Source organism: Drosophila rhopaloa, unplaced genomic scaffold (assembly GCF_018152115.1).
Source record: "Drosophila rhopaloa isolate 14029-0021.01 unplaced genomic scaffold, ASM1815211v1 contig_203, whole genome shotgun sequence".
Classification (NCBI taxonomy): domain Eukaryota; kingdom Metazoa; phylum Arthropoda; class Insecta; order Diptera; family Drosophilidae; genus Drosophila; species Drosophila rhopaloa.
This window is the reverse complement of record NW_025335088.1, coordinates 3853749-3874778: the sequence shown is the minus strand read 5'-3', so window position 1 is coordinate 3874778 and position 21030 is coordinate 3853749. Positions and strand designations below refer to the sequence as shown.

The window sequence follows — 21030 nt, the reverse complement described above, 5'->3', positions numbered from 1 at the left end:
TCGAATCTAATTTTCATCAAAATTGGTTAAATGTGTATAAATGAACCACGTCTTCTGTTCCAGGAGAGACCATAAAGTTAATTTTTTATATTGATACAGGAAAAGTACACTATCTGACCTATTTTTTTTATTTAAAAAATTATTTTATTAAAATAAAATAATCTTTTGTTTTGGTCTCTGGTTTAGAGTGCTGTTGTTTTTGGTTCCGCCGCAACGCCGGAATCATAAACGTTTATACGAAGTTAAAATTCAAACCGTTCAATGTCTGCTTTATCCATCCTTAAATTTTTGGTGGTGTATTTTTTAATATTACTAATATTATTTAGGAGAATATGGATTGTTATTTTGTTATTGGCAACTAAAATCTGTTTATGGATGAAATCATTAATTTAACAACTCTTAAGGCAGCCTTTTTGAGTACCCATTGCATAGTTTTACTGTTGTTTAACCAGATATTGATCTTTTTTATTTGGAAATCAAATTAACAATCGAGTTGACTAAATATCGACGGCCGTTCTGCGTGATTGGGTTAACTCCGATAGCGATAGGAATCTAGCGTATGTGTAACTAGGCTATAGTGTGCCTGGCTTATAACCGGGCTGTAAGGCGTAAAAAAATACCATAAAAATATCGATACATTTATGTTAATACTTTAATATGTTCTGGAAAAAATTATTTAGGAATTTTAATTGTTTTTAGCCGTTTGTCTATGTTAATCTTATAATAAAGTGGTTTAAATCCGCGTTAAATCATATTCAAGTGCATAACTATCATTCTGAAACATATTAGGTCCGCGCATATAAATGTTTATATGCCTATTGATTTAAATGTATGTATGCATTCTAGATACAAAGTGCTTACACATGTGTGAATATACATGTATATATATATGTAAATAATTATTTAAACATATACATACGTTTCATTCATTCATATTACGTAAAGAAACCAAAAAGTTTATACATTTTTGAAGATAATGATAACATTGGGAAATCTTAAATTAATAAAAAACTTTTATCAAGAACTGAATTATATTGTAAAATAAGTATCCACATGGATTTTATCTCAGCTAAGTAACAGGTGATCGTTTAATCTTAATTTATGTTCGTCAGCTATATGTATGGAATGTTTTGGGCCGCAGACACTCTTATGAGGAAATTCCTAGTTACCTTAAAAATAAAATTACATTTTATCTACATAAGTACACTCACTTGCATATCTCTGCGTACACCTCCAAAAAATGTCAAAATCAAACTTTGAACATTAATTGTTCGGCCATTTATGTATGTATTTTCTTATAAAATCTTATAGAGAAATTGGTGCTTTAGTTGGTAGAACCCACTCATCCATCCAAAGAGTAATAAATAACTACAACTCGGCTGGAAGTATCTTGCCAAAGGCTCGTTCTGGCCGTCCGCCTTTGCTTATAAACCGCGAGCAGAGGAATATTATCAAATCTATTCAGCTCAACCCAAGGACGACAGCTCATCAGGCAAAGCTGAAGGTCGATGATATATTTTCCAAAACAGTTTCCGAGGATACTGTACGCCGGACCATAAAAAAGGCCGACTACCATAGCAGAGTCGCCCGCAAAAAACCTCTCATATCGCAAGTCAATAGACAAAAGCGCCTAACCTTTACTAATGAGTATATTTCCAAACACCAAGACTTCTGGAATAAGGTTATATTTTCCGACGAAAGTAAATTCTGCATATTTGGAATCGAGGGAAAGGTTTTGGTATGTAGGAAAAGCGGAGAAGCCAAGCCTTTAATAAAGAAAATTTGGTAGGCACAGTAAAGCAAGGAGGAAGCGGAATAATGGTGTGGGGGTGTATGGCACCAAGTGGCGTTGGAAAATGGATATTTATCGAGTCAATAATGGATCAAAAAATCTATATTGACATATTAAACAGCAATTTAAAAGAAAGTGCTGAAAAATTAGGGCTCAAAAGTGAATATTGGTTCCAACAAGACAACGACCCGAAGCACACGGCACAGAATACCAAGCTTTGGCTGCTGTATAACGTCAAAAATCAGCTGCGAACACCTCCCCAGAGTCCTGATCTAAACCCAATTGAGCATTTGTGGGATTTTCTTGCGAGGAAAATCCGAAGACACACGATAACATCTAGAAAAATGCTCAAGAATGTGATTCTCGAGGAGTAGGGGAAAATTACTGCAGATGAGACAAAAAAAAGTGGATTCCATGCCGAGACGCCTTACGGAAGTTTTGCAGAGAAAAGGATACCCTACCAGTTACTAAAAATAATATTATTTGTGTTTTAAATAGGTGTACGCAGACTTTTGCGGGTACATTTTTTGGTAGTGTTGAGTTTAAAATTAAAAATAAAATATAAGACACTGTTGAATAATTTTAAAAAAATACGTCAATGAAGACAATAAATTATAATTATGTTTAAAAAAAGAATGGGTTGAATATATGCATAAATGGCCGAACAGCTGGGGTTTAAAGTTAGATTTTGAAATTTTTTTGGTGTGTACGCAGAGATATGATAGTGAGTGTATGTTGCTTAATTTGTATCATTTTGCCATTGAAAATCTGAGATCAGGGATTTCAATATGTAATAATGTTGTTGGAATAAATAAGGTCAGGGAGCTGGATATTGTGCGTGTCGGGCGCTGCTCTGCAGCTTTTACGAGAAGTCTTGTTTTTAATTTAATTATTACACAAAACCCTATTTTTTTTCTTTTATAATATTGATTTTCAAAGTAATTAAAAAATGAGAAACGACATTAATAAAAGGTATCAAACGTTTCGGCGCATTTCTGCTGTTCTTAAACATTTTTTTCGGTTTTTAAAGTCACTAAAAAGTCAAGAACCTCGATTTTTGCCCAAAAATCATAGCTTTATCGTTGTAAAAATAACAAATTTTCCCAAAAACAAAGAAACAGCGTTACCTGAGGAATTTAGTAAAGAAGTACTGTGCAAAATTTCAAAACGATTCGTCCAGTAGATTTTGCAGGAGAGCGTTTTAAAGTCGAATATTAAACTTACCCGCGTTCAAATGGGCAGTTGAACTTCGAAAATTTCACTCCGATCAATATAAAATTATAACCAAATTCTTAAATGTCAAATATACAATACGATCGCTGCGCAATAGAGAATCTAAGTAAGGTAAAAGGTACAAAAATGTTGTAATTCAATTTTTTTTATTTTTTAATCATTTAAAGAGGGCTGATATTTATGGGTATATACAACAACGCTGTCATTACCAGAAAATGCAATAGTGCCTGTTTCGCTGTGGTATTAAACCTGCAGGCGGTCTAGCACTAGAAATAGTGGCCCACAGAGATCATTATTGCACCACACGTTGATATATATTTCCTAAAAATCAATACCACTTGTACAAAACAAGTATCTCGGTAAGAACCAACACTAATAATTGTCAGCTTACACAACTGCCTTGTAAAGATATCCTAGAAACAAATGTGTAATAGTCATATAGAGCTGTGTGTGTTATGATCAAGGTTAATTTGTCAGGTTGCTCGAATATCAACTTCTATTAAAGAATAATGTTAATAATAGCCGTATTATGTTTATATATTTTTGTTTAGGATAAATGTCAGTCAGGACAATGTCAGTCGTCTGACTGTTCGTCCGTATGAACTATTAGATCTAGAGATTTGAACATGTTCATTAAAGTTATACTTCCGCTGCGCTCTTTTATTTCAAAAGTTTGCCACGCCAACTGAAACGCCCACAAAACACCAAATTCAGTAGAGACATGGTAGAGACAAAATTTAAATCGGTATAGTTGATCAATATCTATTGACGAAAGAAGCGAAAAAGAAAATTAAAGCCGCTCAGCAAGTATAAAAGCGGAATTACGACAGGCCGCGCAAGCGAACTCACATCAAAGGTTGGGTTATCTCGTCGCAATCAGAAGGACTCAATTCGTTGCAGGAAGGAAGCTAGCAAGTCCATATCTAGGGCCATACAAAGTCGTCCGAGTTAAGCGAAAAGGGCCGTACAACGTCCGGAAAGCAGCTCGAATAGATGAATCCAATTCCACAAACACCAGCTGCGATAACGAAGATGAATTTGTTTCATCTGGGTCAGATAAAGATGAACAGGAGGCCGAGGGTTAAGGCAGATCCAGGTAGGGAGTATACATATTTCTCTCCTTGTGGGTGGCAAAAGCTGAACCAGAAATCTACAAAAAAAATTAAGACAGATATATTCTCAAACGAAAGTCGTCTGAAGCGGTGGCATAAAAAGTTTACTATTTCATTTCTTACTATCTCATTTATTTAATATCTCATCGTACTTTTCAAATACATAAACCGTTTATAATGCAAACTTTACATATGCATACATACAATGGCGAGCAAAATTGAATGCATAATCATAATCATAATTATCATAATTTTTGTTTTATTTTTATTATTTAATTCTTAATAAATTCTAAGCAAAAACAATGATGAAGATGAATTCGAAGAGACTTAAAGTAAAAAACGAAAGATAACCGCATAAACTCAATTTTGGACGTTGGCACTTTCTCGCCTATTTTTGCTTTTTCACTCCTCTTAGCAGCATAAATCGGCAAGATTAACCGTTTGTATGTTTGTTTGTATTTGTATTATTTTTGATGCTGTAGCGCAGACTAAAACGTGTTTCGGGTTAAGCAAAGTGTTTCTAAATAATCTTGTAATTGTAAATAATTTGTTATAAATTTGCGAACCAAAAAAAAGAGAAAACTATCTGAAGCAATTGAAAATAATGTTGTAAGCCTGACCGAGAATGGTTGTACTTCACGTACAATTTGCAAAGGGCTTGGTAGAAGCCAATCGGCGGTAATTGCAGTTGAAAAGAGAAGGAATGTGACTCCCAAATTGCTAGTCGCGGGTCGTAAAAATTTATTGAAGGAGTTAGATGCTCAACTAATCATGTCTGAGATGAAAAGGAGCAAGCTTCTAACACCAAAGGGTGCTTCTTTGGCCATTAACAATAATGTTAGCAATTGACTGCTAGAAGACCGCTGCGGGACATTGGATATATTTCAAGTTTAAAAAAACTAACCTGCATTATCCGATAAAAAAATTGGACCGTTGAAGACGACTGGTCTGACGAGTCAAAATTTAACCGATTTCAGTCTGACGGAAAGTAATACTGCTGGCGTAGAACCGGATAACGAATCCAGAGACTCCATGTAAAACAAACTCTAAAACATGGTTGTGGAAATATTATGGTTCAGGGATGATTCACATGGTGGCATGTTGGCCCTCTGCACTTAATAGAATGTGAAATATGTGAAATGTCCAAATTTTTCAAACAAATCTTCACAATTTTATTGAAAAATGTGCTTATCCCGAAACAGAAATTGTTTTTCTACAAGATGGGGATCCGAAGCATACCGAAAATTGTTAAGGAATGAATTGGAAAGCAACATTTTAAATTGATGGAGTGGCCAGCACAAAGTCTCGATCTCAATGCGATTGAAAATCGTTGAACAATCGTGAAAAGACGGCACGGGATGTACGAAGCAGCTCCACAAAACATGGGCAACCTTTGCGAGAGTGTTGAAGCAGAATGGAGTCGTATTCCTAAAGACATTATTGGATAATTATTTTAATAATTAAAACTTTGAAAGGTGTAAAATTGAGCGAAATTAAATTCATCCAATAAGTTCGTTAATCTTTTACCGAGGGCAGCACCGAAATTAGGGATATAAATTCTCTGTTTATACCCTTGCAGAAAGTATTATAATTTCGGTCAAAAGTTTGCAACGCAGTAAAGGAGACATTTCCGACCCTATAAAGTATATATATTCTTGATCAGTATCACCAGGAAAGTCGGTCTAGCCATGTCCGTCTGTCCGTCCGTCCTTTTCTACCCAAACTAGTCCCTCAGATTTAAAGCTATCTGCTTGAAACTTTTCCATTTTCCAATTTAAAAAATATAAGTTGTTATTTTAAATTTAAGGTTTGTTTGTCCAATTTTGAATCCGAATTTTCGCATTTTCAGCCTTGATAGATTCTGCTATGATGAATCAGTGCCTGTTTTATGGTTGAGTATTCGAGTTATAATTAAAGAGCTATAATAAGTCTTCATCCTTAACTTTCTTAAACAATTTTCGTTCGATTCAATACATGGTACACTCTATAAAGGAAAACGGATTTAGATACAGAATCAATGTTTCTTTTGTACAGTTGGAGTGGAGCTGTGGTAGATATCCTCATTAAAGTAATTTTAGTTTGTCATATTATTTATTAATCTCAATCTTAAAACTACTTAGGGATAGCTGGGGTTCTAAATAAAAAAGTTTGAGTTGTATGCGCATACGTTGAAAAACAACGAATTTCTGACGAATAAGTTTAATATAGTTTTTATACCCTTGCAGAGGGTATTATAATTTCAGTCAAAAGTTTGCAACGCAGTGAAGGAGACATTTCCGACCCTATAAAGTATATATATTTTTGATCAGCATCACCAGGAGAGTCGATCTAGCCATGTCCGTCTGTCCGTCCGTCCGTTTCTACGCAAACTAGTCCCTCAGTTTTAAAGCTATCTGCTTGAAACTTTCCCAAAAGTTGTCTTTCTATTGCAGGTAGTATATAAGTCGGAACGAGCCGGATCGGATATCATATAGCTGCCATATAACTGAACGATCGGAAATGCCACAACTTTGGTGTTTTTAAAGTTAGGAAGTTGGGATTTTCTATGGGTTTTATTTTTGGCCAATCAGTCTGACCTACCAAAAAAAATTTCATAAGGATCGGCCAACTATATCTTATAGCTGCCATATAGCTGAACGATTGGAAATACCATAACTTTGGTGTTTTTAAAGTTAGGAAGTTGGGATTTTTTATCAGTATTATGAATGCATCATATAAATAATTTTGGAGAATATAATTTACAGAATATTCTGCAAGGGTATATCAACTTCGGCTTTCCTTTCTTGTTATCCCTAAAGATTATAAAATGAAAGACCGATTTTTATGGGGATACGACCACAGCCCAAACCGTAAGAGCAGTATTCCATTGGGAGCGTGGGCGCCCACTAAGATCCGATATGTCCCCCCAGTGGCCCAAACAGCTCCAACATCCATTATTCTGAGCAAAAAAAATTGATGTATTTAAGCTTAACTTCTAAAGTGGTTGGAATTTCGATATTTGGTTTTTTCCGAATTTTAGGTTTTGAAAAGGCCTAATTAGAAATCTAGAAGAAATTTCGATATCCCCCATAATTTGGGGGCTACATTTAATATTAACTTTTCGATTTAAAAAATCTAAACCGCTGCTCCGATCAAGATGATTTTTCGCTCAATAGTTATTCTATGGCCCAATTGCTTAAGTTTAATTTTTCAAGTTTTTAACATTTTTTAAAGTATTTTTAACGAATTTATTTAGATTTTCTAAGTTATTGCGTTGCATTTTGCGGGAGCCTGCCGAAAGAGCGAATCCCAGAGAGCGGATGCCAAGAGAGCGACGGACGAGAGAGCAACAGCCAAAAAAACTGACGAGGGGGAGGGGTTGTGCTGCAGGGAATGGGGAGGGGAAAGAGGCAATTAAAGTTAAATTTGTTTTGGATTTTAAAAACTTAAACTGCTGCTCCGATCAATATGATTTTCGATCAATAGTCAGTCCTGTGGATCAAATGCTTAGGTTTTATTTTTCATTTTGTAGCAGAAGTAAGAGCCTTATTTAATTTCCACCATGGAAGAAAATAGAAAATTACTACAAATTCTGTAAGCAAAGCCAAAATGTTTCCAAGTTAAATATTCTGTCTCTCTCTCTCTCTCTCTCTGACTCTGTGTAGTATAATAATTGTGCGGCGGCTGATCTTGATTTCTTTTTAAAACTTAAAATTAAAAACTTAAAACTAAATTAAACTTAACAATAAATTAAAATTAAATTATACCAGCAACACACACGAATAAACCCCGTCAAAGCGTTCAAGCCGTTGGGCTTTGGGAAAAGGGCAGGGGGGCAGTCATCTTCTATATATATAAAACTGTTCATTGAAAACTAAGAATCAACGCACAGCCTAAACTAATTAAATGACCCTATTAAAATTTTTTACCATTCAATTCTTATAACACTAAACTGATTTGCTAAGATTTATTTTGGCCACAAACATGCCCCCATTTTCTTTCAGTGGCAAAAAACCCCAAATTTCTATAAAAAGTTCTAGACGCTAAAATTTAAAATTTGGCCAAAATTTAGTCCTCTACATAATGAAGATTCTATTTAATTTAATATTGGATATTTTAATGTTTACTATTTTTTATCGATTTTTGAAAATCTAAGAATCTGCCTCATTTTTTCCTAACGGCAAAAAAACACTGATCTAAGTCAATTAGCAATATGAAAATTTATCGAGGGAATCCTGATACTTTAAGGATTCATATGGTGGTTTTACTGAAGCTCTAGGTCAATTCTAAAAAAAAGTTACATTAGCCTAAAGTAGGAATAATAATTCCAACAAATTATACACAAGCATTGAACACCGAATGCATTCTCTCGCACTGTCTCTCTCTCTCTCTCTGACTCTGTGTAGTACAATATTTGTGCGGCGGCTGATTTCGATTTCTTTTTAAAACTTAAAATTAAAAACTTAAAACTAAATTAAACTTAACAATAAATTAAAATTAAATTATACCAGCAACACACACGAATAAACCCCGTCAAAGCGTTCAAGCCGCTGGGCTTTGTGAAAAGGGCAGGGGGGCAGTCATCATCTCTATATATAAAGCTATCAGTAAGAAAACTGGGAATCAACGCACAGCCAAAACCACTGGTTAACAATATTAATATGCATTTTTATTACATTCTAATAACTTTAAACTGATTTGCTAGGATTTATTGGGGCTCCCCAAGTGGCCCCAATCGATTCCAATTAGAAAAAAGGTCAATTTTCCTTTCAAAAATTCTGGACGCTAAACCGTTTCAGCAATCGAATCCGTGTTTTCGCCCAAAAATAGTTTAAGACATTATAAATTTTTAAAAAATTTGACTCCTTAGACTTAAGGCTTTTTACTATTTTTAACACCCGTTCTAAAATTACAATTTAGCCAAAAACTTCTTAAAACGTCGAAAAATGACACTTCTAAACTGAGTATCAAAAATTCCTTCGGTAAAGTTTTTCCTTAAGCTTTAACGATTCATTTGATGGTTTCACCAAAGCTCTAGCTATCTTCTAAACAAAGAAACTAAGCAAAAAGTCGATCTTTTATGGAATTTAAGTGTCTCCATAAGCATCATACGTTTTCTGCGTGCATATTGCTATCTCTCTCTGCATTTTCATACAAATTGTCAACAAATGATTCCATCTCCCTCCCTCTCTCTCTGCCTTGCATTTCCATACGCTTCCTTAAAAATATAAAATGAGCTTTAATACGGTTTTAATATCTGTAGACATTAGTTTATAGTTATTGGTGACCCAAAAGATTGCAAAGACTTCAAAATGGTCATTAACGCTGATAAAAAGCCAGCAAATGCTCATAGAGGTCGTTATAATGCATCTCAAACAAATGAAGTGGGTTTGGTATTAGTTGATCAACAATTTCCAAGTCGGGACATTTTTATTGAGAGTCATAATAGCAAAGTGAACTTTACCGATCTTATGACTGTCTACAATATCCATTAATTTTTTGCCACGGATATGATGGATATTCCATAAATATTCCCCAACGGGATCCGTTAACAAAAAATGATCTAAAGAAGACTGTATTTGCATTAAGCTTTTACAGTTATCGAATAATTCTTAGGGAGACTGAAGTCAATCACTTGCATTATTATAGAGCTCTGTTTAATCAATTTTTGGTTGATATGAGTGCAAAAATGGAAACCGAACGGTTTAATTATATTCGAGCAAATCAAAAAAAATTGGGAGCAGAAAGTTACATATGTACATCTTCAAGACGCTATAGGTAGGGGAGATGCAGATATGACTCAACTTGGTCAGATGGTGATTTTACCTTCCACTTTTACAGGCTCTCCTCGATATATGCATGAAAAGACCCAGGATGCTATGACTTATGTTCGACATCATGGCCGACCTGATATTTTTATAACATTTACCTGTAACCCTAAATGGGAGGAAATAACGAATGAGTTGTTTCCAGGCCAAAAACCTCAGAATCGTCATGACCTGATATCTCGAGTCTTTCATTTAAAAGTTAAAACATTAATGGCGCTGTTGGTTAAAGGCCAATTGTTTGGTGAAGTACAGTGTTTTATGTATTCTATTGAATGGCAAAAACGTGGTCTGCCCCATGTCCACATACTTATTACATAAGAAAAGTAGGATATTGGGGTTATCCATCGCAAGCGAAGCTGCGGGCATCTTGCTAGTATTATATAGATGTCTGAATTTTAATAAAGTTAAAATTGAATTTTTGAAAAATAATACAACGCGTCAGAAACTCCCCAATGTTACGATGAGTTGCCGAACTTCATTAGTTTTAACATAGGTGGAGTTCTGTCGTTATTTATAAATGAAGGCTGTAGCTACAATATAAACAATCTAGAAAAAAGGAAATAAAATATTAACATCGTTGTTCTGTAATATAAACCTTTTTTTTTTTACTTTAATAAAAATCGTTCAATAAATTGATCGAAAAATCGACCAGGTTTATTATTTTTACGCAACCAAATATAGAATATTTAATTTTTGTTAAAGCTGCAGAGGTATATAAACTTTGTCCTGGTGAAGCTTCCTTTCTTATTGTTTTAAATATATTTTATACTAGATGTCGCCAGCGGCACTATTTCTATTTGAAACTATTTATAAACAAATTCAACCGCATCTTTAGAAACTACTGACAAAATTATAATACATATGCAATTATACAATTACTATTAATTATTTAAATACTTATCTTCGTTTCAGATAAATGTACTATTATTAAGACAAACAAAAAGAGGATACCAATTATAAATCATACGCATGCTTTTGCATGGATACTTATTAATATGCAATTGATCGCTGTTCCTAATGAAATGAAAAATGCCACAAAAATCAATTATTTGATAAAGATTGGTTTTCAATATAAAAAAACATACACCAAAAATAGATTGATGTTCACTAAGTGGCATTCCATTTTCAATTCGGTGTCGAATCTTTTTATTACTAAACAGTAAAATTCACTGTCCTAAATGGAATAAAAATAGCAAATTATATTATCACAAACTAGGATCCATTATAAAGGTATAATTGTCAAGTAATTTGCACCAGTCAAACTAAGAAGTTTATCCGAGGGATCGTATCGTAATGAATTCAGTTCAAGGTGCTATAAAAAAGAAACTGGAAAAAAGTGGGCAATTAAAAAAAAATTGGCTCAATCAGTACTACGGTGTATTCACATTAAGATTTAACAGGTTGATTGGCGTCCTGCTCAGCGGGGCAAGATTAAGCTTGGATATTTTGCAGAAGGAGTACATCAAACAGTTCTTTTTTGAAAAGAGCGTGGGAAGCGGAGGAACTTGCTTTAAACCTATCTCATGTTTTGGATGATTAAAGAAAAACTGGGGTAGAAGCCCTGCAAAAGAAAAGCAGGCTCTACGTCTCTCAGGTCACCGTGTGCAATTTTTATTCAGAGGACGGCAGCGCAAGAAAACGCGTTTTAAACTGTTAACGGTGAAACATGTGACATTAATTATTAAAATTAAACACCGTCCTTTGTTTTTATGCAAGTTGAGTAGGCCAAACCGAATTAAAATGATATATGTGAAATCTATTGCTAGTTTTCTATACTGCTTCAGAGTGATATTTTGTAAAGTACTGGTGTGCAGCTGACATTATCGTCGCTCTAACTTTTGAAGTCTCTAAACAAAATAGTGAAATTACCTGCTTCCTCATTTCTAATTGCTTTAAAGATGTTTACAAGTCAGGGAAACGCTAATGAAATTGCTATTTCTCGAAGTGAGACGTTGAAGCTAAAATCATTATCAGAACTGACTAAAAACCAAAAAAGTGGAGATTTGGATGTTGAATCGGAGGATGATCTTACGTTCTCTCGAATTGCTTCTAAAAATAAACTTTTGAAGCTTAGCTGGTGGCATTCACCCACTCAAATACACGATGTAGAGGAGACATTAGTACAGCATAGAAAAAATGATAAAGAACCCAGCAATAAAACCAATAAGGTTGAGAACAATAATACTTTAGCTAACGGGTGTACAAACACGCCAGTAAGATCTGTCCCGTTACTCCAGTATAATCGTCCTGTCCAGGAACGCATCAATGATGAAAAAGAAGCAAGCATTCACGAGCCAAACGTCGATGAATTTTTTCCGAAAGATTCACACCGACTCGTTGATGGTATGTATAGGTCAAATCACAAAAAACCGGATTTTCGTTTTAGACAATTTTAATTAATTAGTTTACACGGAATTTGTTCATAATACCAATCAACTTGAAGTCAAGAATCAGTATTTATTTAATTATATATTTTATTTATTTAAAAATATATTTTTTTGCTATTTCTAATTGTGTGTGTTGGCACAACACTTGTCATGGATTGACTCTAGCTTTAAGTCGTCCATCAACCTCCACCTAAGTCAAATTTTTACGGAAGAACTACAAATACATCATGGATTAAGCTACCTTTACCGAAGGAAAAGCAGCCTCTAGTCTTTTAAAACTGCGATCACGGTACCTAACAAAGTTGAGTTTTCTTAACCAAAAGAGATGTCCGACATATTTGAAAAATATATGTTAGGATGATTGGTCTAAAAATATATTTTAGGGTGGTCGGTCTAAATTATATTTTTATACCCTTGCAGAGATATTTTAATTTCAATCAAAAGTTTGCAACGAAAGTTTGAAGGAGACCCTATAAAGTATATATTATATATTCTAGATCAGCATCACCAGGACAGTCGATCTAGCGATGTCCGTCAGTCCGCCCGTCCGTTTGTACGCAAACTAGTCCCTCAGTTTTAAAGCTGTCTGCTTGAAACTTTCTCAAAGTAGTCGTTCTACTGCAGGTAGTATATGCGTCTGAACGAGCCGGATCGGGCGACTACATCATATAGCTCACATAGAAACAATCGGGAAAAAAATTTTAAATATATAACTTCGTTGTTTTTTTTGTACAGTTGAATTACGGTTTTAATTAAATTAACATCTGACATTATATAGCTAACATCTATATTATATAGCTCCCATAAAAGAATCAAAAAATTAAAAAATACATAAATAAAAAAAGTTGTATTTTGCTGTTTTTTCTATTTATCAAAATATTCCTTTGAGATATAGTAATTATTTACTGTATCAGAATTACGCTTTTAGTTTTGTCAAAATAGGACAACAATATCATATAGTTGCCATAGAAACGATGACAAAATGCAGCGCAAAATCGACATAGCTTCTTTGTTTTAAGTAATATAGGCATGTAAGTCGAAATGTAGTCGCTTTGTAATAACTGCAAGGGTATATGAACTTCGGCTTGCCGTAGTTTGCTTCCTTTCTTGATTTAAATATATCAGATAAAATATATATTTTTTAATATATCAGACAAGTCTTTTGGTTAAAAAAACCAATCACATTCTGACACATTTTAAATGTGCCTGGTTTTATTGGAACATATTTTAGATTTACATGTAAGTGGTAATACTCTTGGCGATTGCTTTGAATTTAAATGTTGAACTAATTTGTAGCAATTTGCATCATGCAGTTTAGTCGCAAAGTCAATTGCTGTTGCTACTGTACTTATAAATTAAAAAAAAATCAACTCTATCCTATTCGTCTAAGAACAAAATAGTTATTATTTTTAAAAAGTGCTCCAAAACTAATAAAGAGCTCGAATCACTCTTATACACATTTATTATGTTTTTAAATATTGTTAAAAATCAATATCATTATGGTATCCTTCAATGTGGGGAATCACCAATACAATATACTTTGTGTAAACCTAAAGACCCGATTGAACCTGAAGTACCTTGTATCACTAATCATACAACATATTAGGTTGCCAATTAACTCCCTTCCGCTTTTTTGCTCTTTATTCAATGCTTTATAAAAATTGATACAGTGAACGGATTTAGGTAAAATATGCTCCGTTTTGTTCGACAATGTGTTCCCATTTAGACGGCAACTTAATAATACCTCCTTCGTAGAAACTTCCCTCCTTATTTGCGAAAAACTGTGACAGCCACTTTTCACAACCCTCTTTTGAGCCCAACTTTAAACCAGTAAGGGCATTCGCCATGGACAGGAACAGGTGGTAGTCACTTGGCGCTATGTCCGGGCTATATGGTGGATGCGATAAAATTTCCCATCCGAGCTCCCGTAGCTTCTGACGAGTCATCAAAGAAGTGTGTGGTCTACCGTTATCCTGGTAAAACACTACACCCTTCCTGTTGGCCAATTCTGGTCGCTTCTGGTCGATCGCCAGCTTCAAGCGGTCCAGTTGTTCGCAGTAGATGGTAGAATTAATCTGGCCATAAGGGAGCAGCTCATAGTGTATGATTCCCTTCCAATCCCACCAAACACAGAGCAAAACTTTCCAGTCACCATCCGCTTCAAAAATCGAGTTCATTCCGTTTCAGCAGCATATCGGCGTTGATTCTGTCCAACAGGTTTTTTTGCGTCAAATCATGCGGCACCCAAACATCCAGCTTTTTTTTGTATCCAGCCTTCTGCAGATGGTTTGGTGACTAACCCCTAAGCCGCCAAATTCAAAAACCAAAAAAAGCGGAAGGGGGAGATATTTGACGACCTGATATAGACTGGTCATTTCATATAACGAAAATGGACAAAAAAAAAAAAAAAAAAATTTCTTAGCGGCAGGCCTCATAATACAACATTTAAACAATACTATAAAATGTTGAAAATTCAGTGAGATATACCCTCGAAAAAAGGTGGTTTGCGGTGTACATCTTAACTGGTCACAGAATCATCTGAAATCAAAGACAAATTCACCGAAGTAACGCTGTAACGTTTCCGACCCTATAAAGTATATATATTCTTGTTCAGGATCACTAGCCGAGTCGATCTAGCCATGTCCGTCTGTCTGTCCGTATGAACGCTGAGATCTCGGAAACTATAAAAGCTAGAAGATTGGCATTTTGCATGCAGATTCTAGGAGTTCCTACACAGCGCAAGTTTGTTTCAAAAAGGTGCCACGCCCCCTTTAACGCCCACAATCGCTTATATACGATTTTAAAAATTTAAATATTTCGGAAAAGTAAAAATGCAGTTTTATTGTGTTTATCAATACCTATCGAAATGTAGAAAGTTATGCGTGATCAAAGTTTCTATCTCCATCTCCCTCGCACTCCCTTTACCTGAGTAACGGGTATCTGATAGTCGGGGCACCCGACTATAGCGTTCTCTCTTGTTTTTATTTAAAATTTTTAAAGGCACTAGAAAGTGTAAAACCTCGATTTTTTCCTAAAAATGTAGTTATTTGTTGTAGTAAAAATAATCAATTTTCCCAAAAACCAAAAAAATAGACAGCGCTACCTGAGGAATTTAGATTATATGCTATAGCTGCCATATAACTGAACGATTGGAAATGCCATAACTTTGGTGTTTTTAAAGTTAGGAAGTTTGGATTTTTTATGAGTATTAAGAATGCATCATATGAATAATTTTGGAGAATATAATTTACAGAGTATTCTGCAAGGGTATATCAACTTCGGCTCCGCCCGAAGTTAGCTTTCCTTTCTTGTTTTCTAATCACGTTGCAGAATTTGACGTGAGGATATGATTGCCAAGACAGAGATATTGTTAAAGAAAGGGGTTCGAGGATGAGAAGAGGAAGCGTCTCCTTCTCGTTAATTTTGCAGAGGGAAGGAGACATCTCCGACCCTATAAAGCATATATATTCTTGATCAGGGTCGCGTCCTCAGTTGATATAAGCCATATAACTGGATCGAAATTGTCATAACTTTGGTGTTTTTAAAGTTAGGAAGTTGGGATTTTCTATAGCATTTATTCAATCAATTAGGAAGTTGGGATTTTTTATGAGTATTAAGAATGCATCATATGAATAATTTTTGAGAATATAATTTACAGAATATGCTGAAAGGTGTATATCAACTTCGGCTCCGCCCGAAGTTAGCTTTCTTTTCTTGTGTATTTTTTTTTCTTCTTTGGGATTTGGTAATATTTAAATATTATGGAATTACGGTTTGAATTAAATTAAAATCGAACATCTATATCATATAGGAAAATCAAAACAAAAGGGAAAAAAAAAAAATTTTTTTGCTGTTTTTATACCCTTGCAGAGGGTATTATAATTTTGGTCAAAAGTGTGCAACGCAGTGAAGGTGACATCTCCGACCCTATAAAGTATATATATTCTTGATCAGGATCACCTCCTGAATTGATATAGCCATGTCCGTCTGTCCGTCTGTCTGTTTCTACGCAAACTAGTCTCTCAGTTTTAAAGCTATCGAGGTGAAACTTTGCACACAGCCTTCTTTTTTCTTTGCACGCTGTATATATGTCGGAACGGCCGGGATCGGCCGACTATATCTTATATCTGCCATATAACTGATTGATCGGAAATGCCATAACTTTGGTGTTTGTAAAGTTAGGAAGTTGGGATTTTCTATGGGTTTTATTTTTGGCCAATCAATCCGACCTACCAAAGTTCATAAGGATCGGCCGACTATATCCTATAGCTGCCATATAACTGAACGATTGGAAATGCTATAACTTTGGTGTTTTTAAAGTTAGGAAGTTGGAATTTTTTATGAGTATTAAGAATGCATCATATGAATAATTTTGGAGAATATAATTTACAGAGTATTCTGCAAGGGTATATCAACTTCGGCTCCGCCCGAAGTTAGCTTTCCTTTCTTGTTCTATTTATTAAAATATTCCCTTGAGATATAGTAATTATTTACTATATCAGAATTACGCGTTTATTTTTGTCAAAATCGGACATAGTTCTCAGAATCTTAACTTGGGCTCTCTGCACGATTTCTACGCTGCTGTTGCTGGCGCTCCCCCACAACTGTGAGAAATAAGTCCAGATTCGTTTTAAAACTGAGTTGTAGAGAAGGACCTTGTATTCCAGACTGAGGGGGGAGCGGGAGTTTATAAGCCAATGCTGACTGTTTGCGTTACGAGGCGAGATCCCCAGTGCCTATGCTTGGCGTTATAGTCTCCTGCTGCTATAAAGTATTTGCCTAGTGAGTTGAAGTAGTCGATAAATTGGGCTTCGGATATCGTGAATCGAGGAGGACATTATACCGCTGCTACAGCTAGATTGTGAAAACCCAACTGTGTATTGATAGATGTAATCATCCATCAGGATGATTAGTATTGTAAAACATATACCCTCGGATTTGGAAATTGTGTTTGTTGGTAAGGTGGGTTTGTGCAAGTAACATTACATCGATTTGATTGCCATTCATAAATTGAGCTAGCTCAAGTTTGTGCCGTGAAACGCCTTTGCCATTCCACATTGCAATGCGGAGGGGAGCCATTATTTTGATAAGGTGTGTTGGAGCATCTGAATCAAAATATTTTGATTTGTCAACATACTTTGCATGGTCGTTCATAAAAGAAATGAATTCATACATACTTTGTTGCAATCTGACTATCACCGTTTCCATTTTATTTTCTGTGTTCTATGCAAGTTGGTAAGAGACTGTAGGTGGTGATTGGACATTGTAAGCAGGGCTCGCATGATCCAATTTTATAAAGCAAAGCTTAGGTTTTTAGTTAAAGTGGAACTGCCGAGTGAAGATCGGGCTGCTGACGAAAAGAAAACTTCATGTGTGGATTTTGAGGGTATCAATGGTGTGTGGTGAGATCGTGCTGTTGACACTCTTTGGTTGATCCGACTTTTTCCAGTATACAAGGACTGGACAGCCTCTGTAGTTTGATGTGTGGTCTCCTCCGCAGTTACTACACTTTTTGCTATTTGGCTCGTTTTTTAATTCGCACTTAGCAAAGGTATGCCGCCCTCAGCAAGCGACGCATACAGAGCGGAGTGTGCATTTCGATTTGGTGTGTCCGTATTCCTGGCAATTCGCGCACTGGGCCATTGCCTTTATGCGGCTCTTCAACCGTGATTCTGCGATGCAATTGAAACTAGAGTTTGTAGATGGGATGGACTTCGTTTTTCTTGAACGTCTTAGAGTCAGGTACAAGTTTCACTTTAAAGAAAGGTTGCGGTTGTTAGTTTCGGTTACATATATTTAAAACGGTTTTTACGTTCAAACCTTTATCATTTAGTGCCTGTTCGACTTTAGCATTGCTTCGATTCCTTTTATGACAACTTGTTGACGTTTACTACTTTTTAGCTGAGTTCCGTCAATTTTCTAAAGCTTTATCACTTTTGACTTGGATCTTTGTTTCATGTATGTCTCTTTTAGTCAAGGGGATTACGTGGAAGCTATCTTTACCAATCATATCGATTATTATATAAACAAGGTTGTTGGAGTTTTTCTCTCGAGTATAAAGCGGAGACGGCTTCGCTTTCCTTTTGTCCGTATCCATGACTGTAGAAGGGATTTCGTCGGACGTGTCAGCCAAAAATTTTAAATCTATTTGCTGTATTAGAGTTTTGCACAGTTCCTTGGCTTGAGGAAGCCCGATTGATTTTTGCGACGTTACCCATTTTCGTGTCCTGTGGACTTAGTTCTCTTTTAATGTTTATGTAGCGATCCATGCCAGTCTGTATGTTCGAAACTTGCTTTTTAATTGGAGCGTTTGTCGGTGCTGCGCTAGCTGTAGTTGGTAAATCCGCTGGCACAGGGTATATCAACTTCGGCTCCGCCCGAAGTTAGCTTTTCTTTCTTGATTTCTAATCACGTTGCAGAATTTGACGTGAGGATATGATTGCCAAGACAGAGATATTGTTAAAGAAAGGGGTTCGAGGATGAGAAGAGGAAGCGTCTCCTTCTCGTTAATTTTGCAGAGGGAAGGAGACATCTCCGACCCTATAAAGCATATATATTCTTGATCAGGGTCGCGTCCTGAGTTGATATAAGCATGTCCGCCATATAACTGGATCGAAATTGCCATAACTTTGGTGTTTTTAAAGTTAGGAAGTTGGGATTTTCTATAGCATTTATTCAATCAATTAGGAAGTTGGGATTTTTTTTGAGTATTAAGAATGCATCATATGAATAATTTTTGAGAATATAATTTACAGAATATGCTGAAAGGTGTATATCAACTTCGGCTCCGCCCGAAGTTAGCTTTCTTTTCTTGTGTATTTTTTTTCTTCTTTGGGATTTGGTAATATTTAAATATTATGGAATTACGGTTTGAATTAAATTAAAATCGAACATCTATATCATATAGCTCGCATAGGAAAATCAAAAAAAAAGTGAAAAAAATATATTTTGCTGTTTTTATACCCTTGCAGAGGGTATTATAATTTGGTCAAAAGTGTGCAACGCAGTGAAGGAGACATCTCCGACCCTATAAAGTATATATATTCTTGACCAGGATCACCTCCTGAGTTGATATAGCCATGTCCGTCTGTCTGTTTCTACGCAAACTAGTCTCTCAGTTTTAAAGCTATCGAGGTGAAACTTTGCACACAGCCTTCTTTCCTTTGCACGCAGTATATATGTCGGAACGGCCGGGATCGGCCGACTATATCTTATAGCTGCCATATAACTGATTGATCGGAAATGCCATAACTTTGGTGTTTGTAAAGTTAGGAAGTTGGGATTTTCTATGGGTTTTATTTTTGGCCAATCAATCCGACCTACCAAAGTTCATAAGGATCGGCCGACTATATCTTATAGCTGCCATATAACTGAACGATTGGAAATGCTATAACTTTGGTGTTTTTAAAGTTACGAAGTTGGGATTTTTTATGAGTATTAAGAATGCATCATATGAATAATTTTGGAGAATATAATTTACAGAGTATTCTGCAAGGGTATATCAACTTCGGCTCCGCCCGAAGTTAGCTTTCCTTTCTTGTTCTATTTATTAAAATATTCCCTTGAGATATAGTAATTATTTACTATATCAGAATTACGCGTTTATTTTTGTCAAAATCGGACATAGTTCTCAGGATCTTAACTTGGGCTCTCTGCACGATTTCTACGCTGCTGTTGCTGGCGCTCCCCCACAACTGTGAGAAATAAGTCCAGATTCGTTTTAAAACTGAGTTGTAGAGAAGGACCTTGTATTCCAGACTGAGTTTATAAGCCAATGCTGACTGTTTGCGTCACGAGGCGAGATCCCCAGTGCGTATGCTTGGCGTTATAGTCTCCTGCTGCTATAAAGTATTTGCCTAGTGAGTTGAAGTAGTCGATAAATTGGGCTTCGGATATCGTGAATCGAGGAGGACATTATACCGCTGCTACAGCTAGATTGTGAAAACCCAACTGTGTATTGATAGATGTAATCATCCATCAGGATGATTAGTATTGTAAAACATATACCCTCGGATTTGGAAATTGTGTTTGTTAGTAAGGTGGGTTTGTGCAAGTAACATTACATCGATTTGATTGTCATTTATAAATTGAGCTAGCTCAAGTTTGTGCCGTGAAACACCTTTGCCATTCCACATTGCAATGCGGAGGGGAGCCATTATTTTGATAAGGTGTGTTGGAGCATCTGAATCAAAATATTTTGATTTGTCAACATACTTTGCATGGTCGTTCATAAAAGAAATGAATTCATACATACTTTGTTGCAATCTGACTATCACCGTTTCCATTTTATTTTCTGTGTTCTATGCAAGTTGGTAAGAGACTGTAGGTGGTGATTGGACATTGTAAGCAGGGCTCGCATGATCCAATTTTATAAAGCAAAGCTTACGTTTTTAGTTAAAGTGGAACTGCCGAGTGAAGATCGGGCTGCTGACGAAAAGAAAACTTCATGTGTGGATTTGGAGGGTATCAATGGTGTGTGGTGAGATCGTGCTGTTGACACTCTTTGGTTGATCCGACTTTTTCCAGTATACAAGGACTGGACAGCCTCTGTAGTTTGATGTGTGGTCTCCTCCGCAGTTACTACACTTTTTGCTATTTGGCTCGTTTTTTAATTCGCACTTAGCAAAGGTATGCCGCCCTCAGCAAGCGACGCATACAGAGCGGAGTGTGCATTTCGATTTGGTGTGTCCGTATTCCTG

General features: G+C 35.6%; 1 protein-coding gene across 1 annotated transcript in view; it reads left to right on the top strand.

Annotated features, from left to right (window-relative positions):
• Positions 1-595: 595 nt before the first annotated feature.
• LOC108046888 (polyamine-transporting ATPase 13A3) overlaps positions 596-21030 on the top strand; it is a 36712-nt gene continuing 16277 nt past the window's right edge. Inside the window, exons 1-2 of the mRNA XM_044460679.1 lie at positions 596-829; positions 10857-12287. Of these exons, the coding sequence (XP_044316614.1) occupies positions 11843-12287 (445 nt within the window). The 5' untranslated portion in view covers positions 596-829; positions 10857-11842. The remainder of the gene's footprint in view (positions 830-10856; positions 12288-21030) is intronic.